Source organism: Scleropages formosus, chromosome 21 (genome assembly GCF_900964775.1).
Source record: "Scleropages formosus chromosome 21, fSclFor1.1, whole genome shotgun sequence".
Lineage (NCBI taxonomy): Eukaryota > Metazoa > Chordata > Actinopteri > Osteoglossiformes > Osteoglossidae > Scleropages > Scleropages formosus.
The window spans coordinates 6,347,997-6,367,801 of NC_041826.1; the positions used below are offsets into that span (position 1 = coordinate 6,347,997).

General features: G+C 38.8%; 1 protein-coding gene across 4 annotated transcripts in view; it reads left to right on the top strand.

The window, feature by feature from the left end:
- LOC108924284 (striated muscle preferentially expressed protein kinase-like) overlaps window positions 1–19,805 on the top strand; it is a 69,016-nt gene that overhangs the window by 24,523 nt on the left and 24,688 nt on the right. The window contains exons 2-12 of one of the 4 annotated variants that reach the window (XM_018735556.2): window positions 290–332; window positions 3,898–3,927; window positions 4,234–4,338; window positions 8,475–8,634; window positions 12,670–14,294; window positions 14,511–14,654; window positions 14,804–14,986; window positions 17,033–17,211; window positions 17,480–17,568; window positions 17,922–18,097; window positions 19,363–19,623. In XM_018735556.2, the coding sequence (XP_018591072.2) occupies window positions 290–332; window positions 3,898–3,927; window positions 4,234–4,338; window positions 8,475–8,634; window positions 12,670–14,294; window positions 14,511–14,654; window positions 14,804–14,986; window positions 17,033–17,211; window positions 17,480–17,568; window positions 17,922–18,097; window positions 19,363–19,623 (2,995 nt within the window). The remainder of the gene's footprint in view (window positions 1–289; window positions 333–3,897; window positions 3,928–4,233; window positions 4,339–8,474; window positions 8,635–12,669; window positions 14,295–14,510; window positions 14,655–14,803; window positions 14,987–17,032; window positions 17,212–17,479; window positions 17,569–17,921; window positions 18,098–19,362; window positions 19,624–19,805) is intronic. The other 3 variants (XM_018735557.2, XM_018735553.2, XM_018735554.2) reach the window with 3 other exon arrangements.

Below are 19,805 nucleotides of genomic sequence, written 5' to 3' on the forward strand. Positions count from 1 at the left end.
TGCTTTAAGAAGGTGGCAACAACTCCTGTTCTAAATTCAAATTTACAAGCATTTCGTCACAAATTAAATTCCTGTATCTCTGCAATATCCATTGTTCGCTTCACGAAGGGTCGTAAATGCTTTTTTCTGTGGAGGTCCTTTTTCTGTCATTGCAATGAAGCAATGACAGGATCATTTAGGTAGTTAATCTCCATCGTTTTTAACCATCGTGTAAAACTGTTATGCGCTGTTGTTTTTCATGCCCCTTTTGGTGTGTTACTAACATGCTGCTTTTTTCTCTCTTTTCCAGAAAACTGGACACTCGAGCCGAACATTTGGGAGGTTTACCCATGGTGTGTTTGGGTTTATAGATAATAAAATATTATAGCTGAATTATAATGAAAAACTGCAGAATAATGTAAAACTGGTTTTACAAAAAGATAATAGGTTATTTAACTGCAATGTATTATCAGTTTAGGACGAATGAAAACCAGCTGAATGTTTATCGCTCTCCCTATCCTTCTGGCTTGTGTCATAAACATTAATACACTCTTGGTGCAGTCTGGGTCTGCCAATTACAAATGTAGCCACTGTGTGTAAATTGGTTTCACCGATGCACAGAAATATGTGAGAAGTATGCAGTACACACTCGGAGCAGTACAGCTGGGCAGAGGTTCACCAGCTGTGTGCCTGGAGTTATCAGTAGTGCTGCCGGCAGCCTTGTTTATAACCCAGAGTCTTACATGTTGGAAAGAACGGAGAATAACCTGCGTCACGTATGAGCTGTAGCTGTTGCGTGCACATTTATAACCATCAGCACCACGCACACCACCCAGTGGAAGCACCACCTGCTGGAAAGGTGGTATGCAAACTGGAAATACTCGTGGCCTGAACTCTGGTTCAGATGGATTTCTATCACTGATAGAGTCGCATTTCATTCCTTTTCTTGACCATTACTCTTTCGCATAAAATGATTCCCAAAAATAATCACTTTAGTACAGGCTTTCCTCGTATAGCAAATGTACTACATTCCTAAACATCTGCTCATTAAGAGAATTCTCATGAAAGAGACTCTTTGTTCCCATCAATTTAAATGGGAAAAGTAGATAATGTGTTTCTGAGCCCAAGAAGGTTCACCCAATTTTTCAGTGAACATGTACAATTGTTGCCTTATCTTTTAGACATGTAGAAAATCTGACTCCAAAGCAAGTCCAGAATATCAGAACTGCTCTGGACACCTTTAAATTTCTGCTTATGTTTAGAATTTCTTTCTCTCACTATTTCATCTTTGTATTTTGGTATTTAATTGTTTTTCGATGGCACAGTGGCAGAGCTGTTGTCTTGCAGCTTCTCACCTGTGGGTTTGGACATGGGCTGGAGTCCAGCTCACTCTGTGCAGCAATAGCATGTTCTCCCCATGTTGATATGGGTGTTTTCTGGGTGCTCCGGTTTCCTCACACAGTCCAAAGATGTGTGTTTCAGGTGTCTCTGGACTTTTTGTAGTGCACGGGTGACTAAATGAGCGTCTTTGTGAGTGCCGTGTGATGGACCGGCATCCCAAAAAAGTATATTTTGCAACTTGGCTTATGCTCCCAGGACAATCTCTGGGCTGATTATTGTTATTATTATTAGACCGAATGAGGTAACTCTAATTATTACTGTTATCACTGGTAATACTTTTAACCCCACTCTGCTCTGCAATTGGTATCATCATGATATCAAGTTTAAAAACCAAACCACAGAAATTCATAATGACATGATTTTGCCTAGAAGGGAATTCTATGTGTTTCAGGTGTTAGGCTTTCTTTAGCCTTTTCAATTTTTATCACTTTTAAACTTTTTCGATTTAGGGCAAGCCACCACTGGCTTCTTACACAAATTATACTGCACAAATTGCATTTGCTTTGCTTTATGAGAGAAAATTCTAATAAACGATTCTTTCTCATACGAGGGAAGCCTGTACATGCAGTTTTGGGGCTTATTTGTTCAAGTCCTCTTTCAATAGGCTAATAGACAAAAACTGTTCTTTCTCCCGTTACATCATCGCATCAATACAAACATAATTTGGTGAAGAAGGACACTAGTTGTTGATCAATGTATTCACTCATGAAAATACATAAATCGTTAGTTCAGAGAATGTTTTGAATTCTGTGTCATTGTTTCCTGTCGGCAATGAAGAATCGTGACATTTAAAACAAAGACAAGGACCTAATTTATATTTGCAAAACTATTAAAGGTGGACTCATTGTGTTTTTTTTTCAATTTTGTATGGAAATAAATTATTTTCATTCTTTTAAACATCATCAGTGTTTGTTTTATTTACTATTTACAATTATTTATGTTACTACATCTTTTAAATATCTATCACATTTTCTTTGTCATTAAGATGCAAGAAGATAGGTTTATATCAGGTTAAGGACAGATTTGGCTGAAGAGGTTAGGAAAAAAAATAAAACATTTTTGAATGTAGTGCAATAATTTATATTATACTGGGTTTTCATACTCTTTGTATTGCATGTAAATAAATGCATATTTCTGGATTACTGATGAAAGTATACAGATAAACATCAGTTTTGATTGCTTTTAAAAATAAAAGTGAATTTTTGGTTTATAAAAATGTCAGCATATAAATGCCAGCATATGCCTTTAAAGAGTGTTGTTTCAGAATGAACTTGATGTATGGTTTACTCTCAGTGAGCCCTTTATTTATGATGGATTTATTTCTTGATTTATTTAAACAATGATCAATTAAATAACAATGGGATTTTCTCATGATTACAAATGTGTTTCTGCCCTTTTGGCAAAGATAATTCTAAACAACTTCTGCACAAGGGAGTCATTTCCTAGTTGTGTATGTAAGAGTTATTCATTTTATGTTTATATTATTGACACCATTAATGTTTGATTCTATCTATACCTCATGATTTGCTTCCTAATTTTTGTTCTTTGTGATTGGAGTTTCCAAAGAAAACTTAATAATACATTTAAAATTGTACATTAAATAATTACTGTTATTAATTGTTACTTTATTAATAATTAGTATTGTTTACTAATTATGTATGACAGGAATTTTGCGTTTTGCAACCTTAAGAAAATGTAAACAGTAGATTATGCCACATGGGTCATAGTTTCAAAACAGGAAAAAAATCTGCTTTACTGTGAAATGTATGAATATCTTTGATATGTAAGATACTTTTGAAGGTAGCCATAATTAAAACTGAAAATGCAAAGTTATGAATGTTGATAAAGATAATCCCGACCAGTGTCTTCATTCAGTGGAATTTAATTCAGAAATTTTAATTGTAAATAAGCACATTACGAACAGCTTTATTTGTCTCAAGATGTGCTTAGTGTTAATAGTTTTCTGTAAACTTGGGAGAAATATACATGGGCGTGGCATCTTATTTGCATCACTTTACATTTTTCATTTTTGCAGCTGTTCATATACAATACTGATTTTCATTTACACATTTCTAATAGTTCCAGGTTTCTGCAGCTATATTCTGGATACACCTATATTGCTCTCTTCGCAGTTCTGATTTCTACTGTGTTCTCACAGGCTTCAATTGTGTTTCATTAGCATCACCAGAAATATCTGGTCAAAGGGACAATTTTAAAATTCTGTTTTTGTGCATTTTCTTGATATGAAAATAATCTGGATGCAATTTGTGGCATCACTTCTTGCACCTTATGCGTGAGTGAATTGGCTGGGAGATGGACTTTTGTGGGTAGACGTTTTAGTAATACAATATTTGTCTTTAAATCATGTGTGAACATGCAGGTAGTGTTTTTCAGTGATTGTTCAGTACTGATGACTGGGCTGACAATGAGCTGACTAGCTGAGGATGGGTATGGTTGGTTTCTATAGTAACGGTGCTTTTCTGTTTGCCTCTCCTTGCTGCCACTATGGAAGCGAAGTTTTCCGCTCCTGCAGGAAGCAAAGTTATGGTAATAAAACCACTTAATTGACTGGTATTATTTTTAAAACTTATGCTCCCATCTCTTCACAGCTGTTCTCCTTCCGAGTCCATGTTATGTGTAACTATTGTTGAATGTCACTGAATTGGTAAAAAAGTACTTTAAAATTTCTTCACTGAAGAACTTTTTATTTTGTTTATATCACTACCAGATTTGTAACAAGGTTTACTCTACCTATCTGACTTTATATGACTGAGCAATTTTACTGCCTTTTTTACCCTGTCCCTGGAACACATCAGCATTTAGTCCAGTAAAGTTTCCTTTTTATACCTCTAGACTCAGAGACCACAGAAGATGAGGCAGCAGAGCCCCAGATACCTATGGAAACCAAAGACAGCCTGGGGGTCCTTCAGGAGCCGGCAGCACAAAGAGTGCCTACAGGTAATCATGTGGTAATAGTACAGTATGTGCTCTGAGGTTTTCCATATTTCATAATACTTCATATTTTTTCATTTAGTTTTGTCCAGTCTTTGTCGAAAAACTAGTTTTGTCCCACTGAGATTGATAACTTGACTTTAAATATGTTTAATATGTTAAGTATTTTCTTCATATGGATAGTTTAATGATATAACTTTTCTATACATTTTATACATTTCTGAACTGGGTTATTTGGTTCTTTTGCTCTTACAGTTTTACTACTTTCAATGAATTAACTGCGTGAATTTTTGGACTGTGCTTTAGTAACGTTTGGATTATACTGACATGTTCACATGCTAATATTGAGAAGGAAAAGAACTGTATAAATTCGTGCGGGTTAATACAATGACTCATTTTATTTGTCAAATACTGAAGTGTTCTAATACCCGCTACTAGAGAGCTGTGATTTAATGTGTAATTATGGATGAGAGTTCTAGAAAGTTTCCAAAGGCATGTATTCATACAAATACAAATGGCTATTGGCAGTGAGGGAAAGATCTATTTGAGTTTACTGAAACGGCTGCCAGCAGGGAGGTGCTATCGCTCTTGTTCTGCTTTGACAATACAAATGCTTTATTTCTAATCCCATTAACTTATTTGGCATTTATTGTAATTTAAATATATACATTAATGGGGGGTGCAGTGGGTTGCACCTGGTCCCGCTCTCCGGTGGGTCTGGGTTTGAGTCCCACTTGGGGTGCCTTGCGATGGGCTGGCGTCCCGTCCTGGGTGTATCCCCTTCCCCTCTAGCCTTTTGGCATGTGTTGCCGGGTTAGGCTCCGGCTCCCCGCAACCCCGTATGGGACAAGCGGTTTCAGACAATGTGTGTGTCTATATATACATTAATGAAATACTGTAAACTCATTTGACTAATTATATAGTAAGGCTGGACAGTTTTTTCCATTTCAGTCTAGGTTCACCTGGTTATGGAACCACTATCTCCAGTTCGAACCGGCAGTGTAATTAAGTACAGATTTCTAACCTAAAATTGGCTGTACATCCACACTTGCCGAAAACAACAGCTGGTAATGTGGTGATTAGTGCTGCTGCCATTAGACCCAGAGGTTGCAGGTTTGAATTCCACTTCCAGCTGTAATACCCTTGAGCAAGGTACTTAAATTGCTCCAAGAAAACTTCCCAGCTGTATAAATGGGTAAACAATTGTAGATAACTTAACATTGTAAGTTGCTTTGGAAGAAAGTGTCAAATAAATGTAAAATGAGTACTGGGTAAACATCTTATATGCAAAGAGAACCCTGGCTACACATCCACCTACATGGCACTGGTCTATGGCCATATTTGTCTGCTAAATGATCTTAGAATCTTTGTACGCCACATCCAATCTAGGAAATTGTTGCTCTTCTTCTCTTGTATAATTAGCTTACTAACTGTTCACTAATTAGGCAACAAGCTCAGCATCCTTTCATCCAGAATCTCAATGTCAGCATTAGCCATGGAATATCACTGAATTAGCTAATCGAAGATTGTCCAAACTGAACAAAAATAATTTCATACTTGAGTACCTGAGATACTTGACCTGATCCTTCTTTACCTTTGCCTTTACTGTCATAAATTTTTGGATCTGTAATTTTTTTTTTTTTTAAAAACTAACAGTACTTCCACTTGTGTGTTGTTTTTGGCTGTGATACAGAATTCTGTGTATAATTGGGCCATATTGTAAGCGATGTAAGCAGCTCTGAACAGGTCTCTGCTGAGCGATTAAATAATGTGCTGCAGGGCACAGTTCCACTAAGTCATGGCACTTAAAAGGAGAAGTTCTGAACAATGAGCAAGCGCGTTTGGCTCTGCACCAAGCCGGCCAGCTTGCGTCAGCATTCCAGTAGCTGATGGCTCCTCCGAGTGGAGAAACGGCCAGTGCAAAGAGCAGCAGGGCAGTCTGCCACAGCCTGCGTTGTAGGATGGGAAGAGTGTGAGGGATCTGGTAGAGCCTGGCTATAGACCGATCCTGCCATGATGTTCTGAAAGCATATCGTTACTGCAGTCTGCATAAACACTTGTTAAATCCCAAATGGGAAGCTCATCACACAACAAATTTCTCTCTATTGCTCTTTTTCTTTTTCGTTTTTTTCAAACCAACACAAACTGCTGGAAGTCCCTCTAGCATGGACAGTACGAATTTGTAATTGTTAATATTTCACGTGTCAACCAAGATTACTGTAGTATTGCCTTAAATACAATCATCACACTTGTTTTTCACATAAAGACAGCCTCCACCATTAAAAAAGTGGTGCTTTTTGTAAATACCATACAACCTGTCAAACATTTATGACCCTATTCCAACCAGTTCAGAATATCAAAAAATATTGTGAAAAATAGTGGTTTGACGGTTCTTCAAGTCTTAGGCCTGTTCCAGTTTTGTGCTACTGGGGTCATATTTTTTATTCATGTAGCTGATGCATTTCTCCAAAATGACCTGCAATGGTTTGATATCAAGGTATCACAATTTTTCACTCATTTATATAGTCGTCATTTTTACTGTATATATTTAGAGGAAGTACCTTGATAAAGTTTACTGCAGCCAAAGCAGGACTGAAACCTAGATCCTTTGGGTGCAAAGCAACAGCCATAACCACTGCACTAACCACCGGTCATTATGTTCAGTCAAAACCCAATTTGGAAATAAGTTCTAAATTCTACTAATGGAAAATTTACAGCAGGACTGTTTTTTATGTAGTGTGAACACCTGTCATGTATGAAAAATTTTTTTTTGAAGCAATTTTCTGTGGGAATGTGTTTGGATAGCAATTTGTATGGTGACTTTTAAATATGAATAGAAGGGATGGATGCGTATATTTACAAAAAGTCTAAATATAGAAAAGGGCAGCAGAGCAGTTACAGCACGTGTATATGTGTTTTTACTTGGAAATAAGCAGTAAAAACCGAGCTTCAGAATTTCAAGTGCTTTAGGCTGTTACGATGAAAGAGAAGCTCATTCAAAGCAGAAGGATGAGTGAATGTTAGAAACCTGCTGTAAATGAGAATCTGTGTTCAAATAAAGAACTCCCAGAGCACGGTCTATTCAGCGTTCTGTGTTCTCCGGGAGAACGACAGCAGCGCAAATGCCATTAAACAAACACAGCGGCAGATAAATGTCAGGCTGTTTATGTTAATGTATCCAGTCTTTGTGTATGCTTCAAGATATAGATCTTGTTTATAGTTCCCAGGAAAAAAGGTCGCAGCGCATTAACGTAACGAGATGTTTGTGAAATTAGTTTCTTCCCATTAACTCACAATTGAGAGCTGAACGATACATTTGCTCACCAATTCCGAAAACACCCACAGTGTCAAAATATCCTTTGAATCTTGGCTGGATAATGACCATCCTAGTGCTGCACAAGCAAGTAATAAAAAAAAAATCAATCCCAGGGACTTTTTTGAGAGCTGTTGAAATAATGGACGTGTCAGGGATTTTGCGCAAAGTATTTATTCCTTTCCCTTTCATACGATATTGTTCATGTTTATGGGTTTCTTGCGCTATGGTAGGTCCTCAGGACGGTGGTGAGTGGTAGTGAAGCCCTTCCCTGCCTTGAAGGATGCTGCCTGTTCATTCTTCACACTAGGCGGTCACTCTCTCACATTCTCCTGTCCCCCTTTCCCATCTGATACTTGCTGCCTGAACCAGCAAAATGGCAGCAAATGACACACATGTAATGGAGATGTGTCATCATTAAATGGACACCTCATGAGTCTTTTTACTTTATTGTCATTATTTGACAATTTAAAATAATTTGCAAGGTATTAAAAAATGAAAAAACTTAATTCGATGTAAAAAATATCAGCTTACTAGTCGTTTGACAATAGTCGACAAGAGCTTGGTCTCATGAGTCGACCACACTGGCTTTTGTTTTATTGTACGTAGATGTATATGGAGATCCACACAGGCATATTTTTCACGTATACACACGATTGCCTGTAAGTTTGTTTTCATCATTGATTTGGTCATTGTCCTATGACGGCGAAACATGTGGTTCTCAGTGGAAATGAAATGAACGGATTAAACTGCAGGTTAACTTGATTTTACGGTTGTTGACCATAGATTGATTTCAGCACATTCAACGTTGTTCTGTTACTTCCTGCAGGAGATGGTGACAGGATGACAGACATCACACCAGACACAAGTGGCCGCAGGGGCTCCCTGACAGACAGCTGGATGGCCAGTCAGAACACAGTCGTAGAGAAGGAGGTGTTTGCCTTGGGTTCGAGAGCCCCGGGGCTGCAGGATCTCTCCAAGCCTGCCAGGCAAGCTAACGGCAGGGAGCCAGCGGGAACCCACATCAGGCACCTTGGGGTCGAGCCTCTGATTCGGGCGTCCCGTGCCAACCTATCCCGGCCAGTGTGGGGGTCTGAGGAAAGTGTGTCTTTAGCTAGCGATTATTATGGTAGCACGTTCAGCCTCTATAGGGGAAGGACTTTTTCTATAGCCCTCTAAAAGAAACAAGCAAGCAAATCAACAATACAAAAAAAAAAAAAGAAAAACAAAAAACAAATGGCCACAACACCAAAAATAATTAATAAAAATAAGGACAACCATCATTTCACACAATATACTATTAGCAATACAGTAGACCCTGGTTATAACATGCTGCAGTCTCGGACACCAACATGTTCATGTTCACATATAAAGTGGTTAGAAGCACCACCAGGGCTCAGATCAAATCAGAGTCAGGTGAATGGCAGAGAGGTCTGAGGGTAACATGGTATCACCTCACGAATGACAGAAGATACAGTAAAAGTATGTTATGAAAGTCAGTATAAGACAGCGCTCTTGGTCACTGCCCATTGCATCACATGTAATTTTTGTTAGTTAATATTACTTAACTTCAGCCCCATGTAAAAGCTGGGTTTTCAAAGAAGAGTAATATGAAAGGTGTAATAGCTGAGACAGTCTTACTAAGTTAGTCCTTCTATTTTAATACGAATTAGCTCAGTGACAGTTGTTACATAATGTATACATAATGTAGTGTCCTTTGTACTGTGAACAGTATAATTAATTATCTGTTACATACAGTACATCTCGCCTGTTAATATTTCATCTATTGGATTAAATATTGCTATTGGATTGGTGGTATTTGGCTGTATCTTCTGATTCATTCCTGGACTGTGTTCTCTCACTTAAGCACAAATGTCTCCTTATGTGTCATAGCCAGGGATTACTGTACACAGCCATGCCATGTTTTATTCAAAACCCAATACCTCGTTTTTTGCTGTGTCCTGGACTCCCACTCTCCCTCCCCAGTTTTATAGGACTAATGTTAATTTTACAATGTAAATGCATTCAAATTTAATTCTATATGCATATATAGGCTTTTCTACATGTGAGAGCATATTAAGAAAATCCCTTTCTGTGACTCAGTGCTTGATTAAAAAACTTAAGAATCTCAGAAAAATACAGTTATCACATCGCTCTTATATTTCTTTACTTTCATTTGTGTCACACTCTTGCCTCCTACATCTTCTGCATTTTGTTCTTCACACAGTATTCCCTTAATTTTTGTGAAGTTTCCTTTTCATCAGTGGATGTGTATTACTGTCAGTTGCTCATGACTGCACAGTGCAATCCCTAGAGACACTAAGAGAGTTTTTCGTTGCTACTTAAAACCCTTAACCATAAAATGGCTTAATTTTACATTGCAAGTCAGATCAAAAGCAGAAAAACAGTTATTCCACCATATGAGTTACCTAATGGCTTATCCCCCTTCTTTTCTCTCCAGAGCAAACTCTGGTGTATGGAAAGTTGACAGCCACTGCGTACAGAACTCAGAGGTCACATCTATTCAAGGACTGAAAATTATCAAATCGTATAAGATAGGAAAGGTCAAATCAATCAGAATTATCCTTCATCAATGTCATAATGCAAAAATAACATATCGATATCAAACGTTAAATACGTTAAAGAACCTGCAAGGCTTGTTCAGGTCACTTCTGACTAAAGTTCACTGTGTTTTGGATCATGTTAATTTGTTTAAGAGTTGCTTTGGGTATTACTGGCTCTGCATTTTTACCGTTCTGTGGCATAGTATGTAATTCATAGTGTAGTCAACATTTTACTAAAAGTTGTTCTTCCATTTAGAAGTCAAGAATGAAGGGTGTGTAAAACTAATGTTCTGCTGTTAATTTGCATAATCTCTCATTTACATTACTGTTCATTGATAAAGATAAATGCCTCTGAATCTCTTGACATACTTAGACTTTTAGTGTCAAGAAACAGCTCATCAGGTAGATCTCTGTTTATTATAGATCTACTTTTATCCCTTGATTACGGAAGATGCCAAACAAATATCCTCTATTTGTTTCACACAGTTTACAGTTTACAGTATATATTCACCACATTTGCAAATAATAAGCACACTATATATAAATTTAGAGCTGTCTCATAATTTGGAGCTATTTAGTATGATCAGAGCTATATAATCAGCATTAACAAAGTTAAATTTATTTTTTTTTTTCAAACATTAAAAAGTGCTTTGGAAAAGTATTTTCTCTTTTTTTTTACTTACTACCTTGTCCTTCATTTAAATTTTTACAATTTTAGTTCATACTTTCCTTTGACCCCCCTTTCTCCTCCATTTACAAAGGATTTCAGTTCTGACCCACACATCAATGGATGCAAACCAGCTGTAAAGATACAGGATGGAAAAATCCATCAGACATGGTTGAATAACTAATTCCAGATCGTTTTTGACTTGGTAGCACTTTTGAGTTCCTTCTCCTAGAATACCAAGTATTTCTTGAAGTTACTATTCAGTGCAAGTTTGCATCTCATTTTATGTGGGGTATCATTGACCCCATTGCTTTTTCCATTGGTTGCTGTGTCTTGCCTTCTCCTGGGTGATGTTTTGAGCATGACCAGCTGTAAGAATGTGACTGCATGCACTTATGTCAAGAGAGACATTGTGAAGGGTGGGTGTGATGTCATTTTTCACCTTTTATACATTTTTTCAAAGGCACTGACTTAAGGTAATAAGCGGAACAAAAATCATGAAAATACCTCTCAGAACATGTATTCAAATATATCACAGTTTAATTTTGCTTTATTAAATGTGGCCCAATAAATAGACTATTTAAAAATACAAGTAGCCACTGTTTTTCTCGTTGTGAAGCAAGTGAACCCTACATAAGGCTTCATTATTAATTGCTGGAAACACAAATATTATGTATCCAATTAAGATAATCATAACTCAATTACAATTGAGCCATTATTCACACTGATGAAAGAGTAAATGAGATGATCCTGCAGAGGGTTTTTGTCAAGCACCAGTTGTGCTGTAAAATAACTTTATGATTCTCTATCAGTGTTTTCCCAGAAAAAGCAGACATTCAATTGCTGCTCTGCTGCATGATTAGGTTGTCATGCAGGCTTAGACTAATGGGCAAACACATTTTGTGTGGTTGATGATGTATGAGACGCTTTCCGGTGCAAGCATCTGCTCGCTTGGAAGGAGCTGTGTGGAAAGTTGCTCTGGTGTTTTCTAGTGCAATTGGATGACTGCAGCATTAGTTAGTGTTGCATTAGCAAAACAACTGCATTTTACGATGCCCATGTAGACAATGTTCAAGCTTCTGATTATTCCTCAGTTTATACTTTTTATACTCTTTACGGCATCTATCTTGACATTGAGCTTTGTGAGCATGCCCTAATGTTCATTCTGCACCTTTCCATCGTTTTTCATAACATTGTCAATATCTGATGATACCTGTTTTTCTAGTCCAGTTATGTTGGAAGGAATAAGCTGGTAGGCCCCTCAAAACGCTGATAACCTACAATTTTCACATCACCTAGACAATAACTCACCAACACAGTGGTTCCATTTCTATACAATTTGTTATCATATATTTCTGATTTCTGGTATTTTTTTAGTCATCGGTTTTTCTTTATCTGTTGTATTTGACAACAGGTCTTCTCTATAAATGTAATAATATTCTTTGCTTTTAGTTATCATTTCTGCTGTTTTCTTACCATAAATATAATGCCAAATACTGCTACTTCCTTGGCAAATTAGTTTATGGCTTTTCATTTATTTCCCATCCCTTTCCTTTTACTTTACACAAAAGTTAGTGATCTGCATTTCCAACACCTGAATTTTCAACAGAATTCCAATATAAAATCTGAGCTACAAACCGGCAGACAGACAGAAAGGCGCTCATGTTGCAAAGCCATTCACCTTTCAAGATCCAGGTCAAAACTGGCTTCCTGTCCTCTTCCAAACAGCTGGGCTCCTCCCTGTCCCAGACTTTTACCCTAACAAAACATTTCCCTTAATCACCTTCTTCCAGGGGCCAGTCAGAAGAAGTTTTGAGGGAAGCTCCCTCCCAAGCTCTCCCACCCCACTCTCCCAAAATTAGTCACCGTACCTCCACCTCTCCCTTGCCCAGCCGTTCTGGGTCAGCCCCTGCCACACCCCTCACACCCCGCAAGAAAGTGGTTGTCCCAACTGAATATCAAGACACAGTTCCAGGAGAATTTGAGGAGAAGATCAAGCAGCCAAAATCCTCAGCAATGTCTCAGAGTAGCAATCCTGACTCCCGTCCTCAGACCCCAGTAAGTGAGTATTCCCGGAAGGACTTAACACCCCGGCCATCACCTAAACTTACTCGAGCTAGCTCCAAAATCTTTGAGAAGGTGCGAGAGTTTGAGGAGCGCAGGAGGAGCATCGACCAGCCTGAGGGATCTATTTCTGGACGTTCGTGGGCTGGATTTCATAGGACCCCATCAATTGACTCAGATGATGGGGGAAGTCGGTTGGGGATCTCAAGAGAGAGCTCTAGGGAGGACCTACGTGAAGCACTGAAAGCTGATGCTGCCCAGAGAAGGTCAATGTTCAAGCAGAGGGCTGCTTCTCTAGAGGACAGACCCCGTTACACTCAAAAGGTCCAGGACATCGAGACCAAGTTCACAGAGGAGCTGCAGCGGATCAAGAGGTTAGTAGGAAAGCCTCATTTGAAGAAGTCTTTTTCTACAGAGCAGCTTCCCCACAGAAGCAGACAGCCCCTGAGAAAACTGGAGCCAATCCCTCCTCAAGTGATCAAGAAATTGCAAGACAGGGAGCGCATCCAACAGCAAGAGGAAAAGAAAGAACAAGAACAAAGGAAAGAGCAATCCCTACCAAAATCGCCACAATCAAAAAATAGACAACAAACTCAGCAGTTAAAAAAAGAACAACTAGAACAAACAGATCTTCCAAAGGTAGACAGCAAAAAATCCTCTGTGAATAGCGTAACAATCAGCAGAACGGGACACGAAGCTGTTACCTTAGAAGTTGTTTCTCTCAAAGAGTTACCTGGGCAGCCTTCACCAGGGCAAACACCTAAGGAGATTCAGAACTCCAAAACTGAAACTACAGTCATAACTGAAGATAAACTGCCTTTTCCTCGTGAAGTAAAGGAGCAAGTTCACTCAAGGAGGATTGAGTTATCCTTGCGTAAGGTGGAACGAAGGCCTGTTAGTCCTCTTGTTCAGATAGAGCACAGCCGTGCCACTGAAATCCCTCGTATTCAAGAACAAGTGCATGTTTCATCAAAGGAAGAGCCTCAGCCTCGAAGGGTCGAACTGTCAGTACGTAGAATAGAACAGAGACCTGCAAGTCCGCTTGTGCAGAAGGAGCTTCCCTATGTCCCAGAGCCCCTCTCCCATGCGCCGCTGAAGCCCTCAGGACTCCTAGGGTCCTCTTCGCCTACTTCTATCTCATTGTCAGAGGAACAGAAAATGGAGGAGAAAGTGACCACTTTATCTCCTTCTCCCAAGCTTGCTATTCCCTCAATTATTGTAGAAGAAGAACCTATGGAAGTGGAAGCTGCTAAACCAAGTGACAAGCCAAAGCGAGCCAGCGCTGCAAAAGATGGAAAGCCCCAGAGGACTAGAGGGAAAGTCCTTCGTTCTCGACCGCTTTCACCTGAAGAAGGTGAGTTTCTTAGGTGTGGTTAACTGCAACATGATTGTGTTCTATGACATTCAAATGTGTCAATAAACAAAGTTCATCTTTCTGAGATCCATTTGTGGTCAGGTTTTTCCACGTGAAATTTAAGCACCCTCTGACCCTTAATCCAAACTGATTGTAACAAGTTTGTTGTGACTCTAACGGCAATACTAACAAATCTGTGCTTGGCAATCTGGGCAGACTCTTCAGACGACTCCTACGTGTCTGCAGGAGAGGACCCCCAAGAGGCTCCCATGTTTGAGTATCCGCTTCAGGACACTGTAGCATCCAGTGGGGAAGAAGTGCTATTGAACTGCATCATTGTTGGCACCCCTCTTCCAGATGGTATGTGAGGGCTTCTCCTTTTACATGTGTTATCCTATCATTTGCATAACACTTCAGATTCAAACCATTTCATCAGAAATGACCTATCCAGCTCTCAAGACAAACTGTTATCACACTGTCTTATACAGTATATATCTTTCCTCTTTCAGTAACATGGAAAAGAGACAATGAAGAGATAAAAAGCTCTCCAACCCATGTTGTCAAAGTGGAAGGAGAAAGGCACTCTTTGTTGATCAAACGAGCAAAACGGAGTGATGCTGGCACATACTATGTGACCGCCGTGAACAGCATTGGCAAAGCTTCCTGCAATGCGACCCTCTTCATCAAGCCAGGTATCATTCACAGTTAAAGATGAGCAAATCACTTCGGAGAGAGGGAATCCCTCTGATGCTAATGAGCGCAACAAATATGTGTTAATGCCTTCCTTTTTTGAGAATTAACTGATTCATAAGAGGATTTGAGATTATCAGAGTTAAATCTGTCAACCTGAAAAATAACCTTTAAATAACCTTCATGCTCTTTGGGTATTCATACTCACAGATATATTGTGGTGCCAGTTCTGAGAAGCTTTTCCTGTACAAAGCAAAAAGGTGAAAGTAAAAAAGTAAAGCAAATAAATCTTCATATAAGCATTCAAAGCATCACCAGAGCCTGTCAAAACAAACAGAAGACTGATTATTGATAGCAAAACCATAAAGCCTCAGGAAAGGCATGCACTGAAGAAAATGTCTTTTGTAATTATAGAAATGAAAGGAAACCGAAGGAAAATGTGAGACAGTTAATGCACTCGAGACAGCTAGTACAAAGAAATATGGAGAAAGGTTTGCCAGCATAGATGACATTTTCATTTTTTATCCTTCCACCACAGTGTAATGTCTACTCAAACTCGGAACGGACTGTGATCTACAGCAACATGTTTCTTTTTTTAATTTGATGATACAAAAAAAAAAAAAAAAACATAGAACATTCAATATTTTCATCTGTTTGAGGAAACAAGATATGGATATGCTGGACTGAGGCATTGTTTAATTATTCAGCTTTACTGTACTAACATGATTTTGAAAAGAACACCCTCCACCTGCACTACTAACCCCCTGTCTCCTCTCCTCTCCTCTCAGCAACCATCTTACTCACAAGATGTTTTAATGCATCCAGCTGAGACTGTGCTGAGGATGTTGCCATGGCAACACAAAAGCTAAATGTAACATATAAATTGTTAAAGGCTTTCTGGTCTCCCAGTACATTTCAAAATAAAAACAAGATCTTTGAAGCCAGTCTGAAGGTTTTTGCCTCAAATATAGCAAAGTCATGATCTTTTTTTCATTTCTTCTTTTATTTGATAGTCACATTGCATTTTTTAAAAAATCCTTCAGATTTAGCATGTGTATTTCTTGTTATTTATATAATCACTTACTGATAAACTCACCGACTCACAGTCAATAAGTGTTTATGGTAAGGCAGGGTTGAGGTGGTCTAGAGCCTATCCTGTAAGCATAATGTTCTAGGCTAGGCTTTGCACACCTCTGATAGAATTCTTTTCCATCTGACAAAATTATTTATTTCTTTTGATTTCTTTATCTTTGTAGCAAAGAACATAAAAAAGCAAGAGGAAAAAAAACATTACAAGTCAAGCACCTCGTTAAAACAGTGATAAAGTCTCTCCAGTGGCAAAATACCAAATTTAAAGCACAAATATATTCGCAAATATGAGAGAATAGGAAAACAAGAGTTTCCATATGATTTGCGTGAGTAATGGAATACTTAACGTGAGCCAGACAAGGTGTCTCAGCAGATGTGATAGCTGGCATAATAGGTACAATGACAATTGCGTGGGATTAAAGAATTTCGGTCGGGATTTTCCCTCTTTGTGGAATGAAATATGTAAAAGTTCACCGACTAAAAATTAAATTCCAAGATAGCATAACTCTCTGTTTTTTGAGGTTATATCTTGGTGTAATAGAAGACTGTAATGTGCTTGAGGCCTTTGTTAAGTTTCAGTATGCAGATCAGTAATCTAAATGTTTTTTTTATTGTGTTCTTATTTATGTTTACTTCTAAAACCTCTGCTGCTTGTCTGTGCCCATTTCTGTCATCCAAGAACCATTTTAATCCTTACTTCCTTCTAACAATTCAGTTTTCCTACATTATATATCACAGAAGCGAGGACCATATGAGTGGGATAGATCCAGCATCTGCCAGTATGCTCTAGAACTACGTATATATGTTCTGGCTGAATTTCAGTTACTTTATCACACAAAATGTTCTCCTCAAGAGCAACTTTAAAAAAACCTTGTAAAAAGTGGTTTACAGTTGCACGGGTGGTGCCTGCTGTAGTCCCTCTTCTCAGCTTCATTCCTCGCCTATTTGTCCACTGGCAGAGCCAATACAAGAGCAGCGAGCTGGTCTCGGTGTGCCCATGGATATCAGCAGCCCCATCACATCTGATGAGGAGTATCTGAGCCCCCTGGAGGAGGGCATGGACTTTGGGGGGCTGACTTACCAAACTGAGCCTCGAAGGATTGTCGACCTGAGGTTCAAGGAGCCTCCATCCTTCCAGGTAAAATGCTGTAGGACTTAATTTTTTTAATCTGCTTTAATTATTTTCCCCATCCTCATGACAATAATGCCATATGTCTATTGTAATGAAAAGCTGTCTTTTATTCTATGATGAGGTTTTAAAACCCGATTTAAGAATTACTGATTTTCTAATTGTAATTAGCTCTTTGATTTTGTTCAAAATGCAAATCTGCTCGTCCGCATATTACTTCAGACGTTGTATTATCTCATTTTACACAAGACTGAACAGTAATCATCCCATTTAACAGGTTCCCTTGACCAATCAAGTGGTAGTTGAAGGTCAGGAGGTCACAATGTCTGTGCGAATGCATGGTCAGCCCAAACCTATGATTTATTGGTAAGTTTTTATTTATTTATTTATTGTAAACTGCTCAATTATATATTCTGCTTATCTTCAATTATTTAAAAGAAATGGCAACCCACTGAGTGACTAATAGCTTTGAGGTGTTGCCGTGGCTTAACTGGGTTCTATGAACATTTGCTTTGGCATCAGTAATGTGTGATTCTGTAACAACTACAGTAACTCTCAGTGGACATGCTGAACACTTTTCCGTGTGTATGAAGCCAAGCAATCAGTAAATGTGCTGTAGAGAAATTTTTCGCAGTCACAGATCTGCATTCCAAATTCTGGATTCTCACTTTTGTCTTGGTACTTATTTGTGTCTAAAGAGATGCTGTCTCTGGGTATAGGCTTAGAGACAGGGTTACAATAAAAACCGACGCCCGACATGTTGTACGGGAAACAGAGGATGGCAGCTTTGAGATGAAGATTACATCAGCTCAGAAATCCGATGCCGGCGTGTACACCTGTAAGATCATCAATGAGTATGGGACGAAGCAGTGCGAATGCAAACTGGAGGTTAAAGGTAAGGGCCAATGTCAGGTACAAGAAAAAAAAAACCAAAGCAATTGGAGGTTATGCTTATAATTATCATTTAATCACTGGAGACTACATGACTTAACCATAAGAAATGTGCCTCATATGCTTTATCAGTGCTGTGTATCGTTCCATTCTTGTGTCTCAGTCATTCTGTTAAATTAGTTTGTTCTGCTTTTATAGAGGGGTTCCAAATGTTTTTGGTTTCTGCCTGTTTTTCCTTATCTGCTCTTTCCATGCATGTCCAAAACAGTGACAGATGTTTACAGAAACACAGATTCTCTCCAAGGTTTGTGACCGTCGTCTTTGTTGCGGAGATCAGGGAGCAGCACAGTTCTCTGATTTGATTAGTATGTCTGCTCAGAGATTACAGAGAAGGCCTGTAAGGGCTGTCAGTGGTGAAAGTGTGGAGCATCTGTGGAGCAGGCCACCTCCCAGGAGGAAGAAATGTGTTTGCATCCTCCCTTCTAAACCCCTCAAAACCGTGCTCATCCTTCTCAAAAAATGGATCAATCTCTGTTCCCCACCCCCTCAATAAGCATCAAAGAGGACACAGCTCTTTAATTATGGATGACATATTTTCCAGAGCTTTTTATGATCTCTCTAAAGCCTCCAGCATATTTGATCCTCTGTCGATACCTGAATCCCATGCTTCTGAAGAGGACGGCAGGAAACTTGAAAGCTTAGCTGAATTGCTAATAATTTTGAAATAATAACTAACTATTAAAATAATCATTATGAAACTGAATTTTGTTTGGTAAAAGGAGCATTATTTTTTAGAGATGACATTGACCTCTCCTCGAGTGGCCAATTATTTATAAGTGCAGCATTCAAAAGACATCAGAGTATGCGCTGGATTAGGGGGAGGAAAAATAACTCGAGTGCACAAAACAGTGGATCAGTAAAACCTGTTACATCACTCTCTGGATTATCCCCATCAAAAGTCTTTCAAGCAAGATTTGGTAGTTTCATATAAAGTAAACAAATTTGTACAATGCTGAAAAACTTATAGCTCATACAAAATGAGGAAGGGATTTCTTAGTCACGTTTGTGCCATTTTTAATGGGAATCTAATTTGAAGATGTCTAAAGGCATTTAAAGATTATATTGACAGATGGGGGACTGTATACATGACTAATATTGCCATTTTAGTGTTAAAAAATTAATTTAATAATAGCAAAACTGTAAAATTTGCAGAAGCATTCTAATTCTAGGACTTCTAAGTTCCTGAAGTTTCTGCCTCATCTCTTCTAGTGCCCCCTGTGGAGCCGGTTCTGGCGATCACCCGGCAGGTGAGCGATGTGATGGTCCAAGCTGGCGAGACAGCCCTGTTTGAGTGCCATATGGTCGGCCCACAGGATGTGGATGTGGATTGGTTGGCAGATGGGAAGCTGATCCAGCCAGCACTGCTCAACTGCAAGATGCACTTTGATGGGCGGAAGTGCCGGCTACTGCTGAACTCGGTACACGAGGATGACAGCGGGACCTACACATGCAAGCTAAGCACAGCCAAAGGTGAGCACTACTGTCCTGACTGCCTCATGCACGTCCCCAAGCTCAGCTGTTCCATGCATTAGGCAAATTGTGTGTGGGTCAGTTGTAACTAACATGATAATTTATGAATATTTATCATTTATGATTTTAAGTGCTCAAAATCACATATTTTGTAATTAATTTTGACAGAATCCAGTGGGATA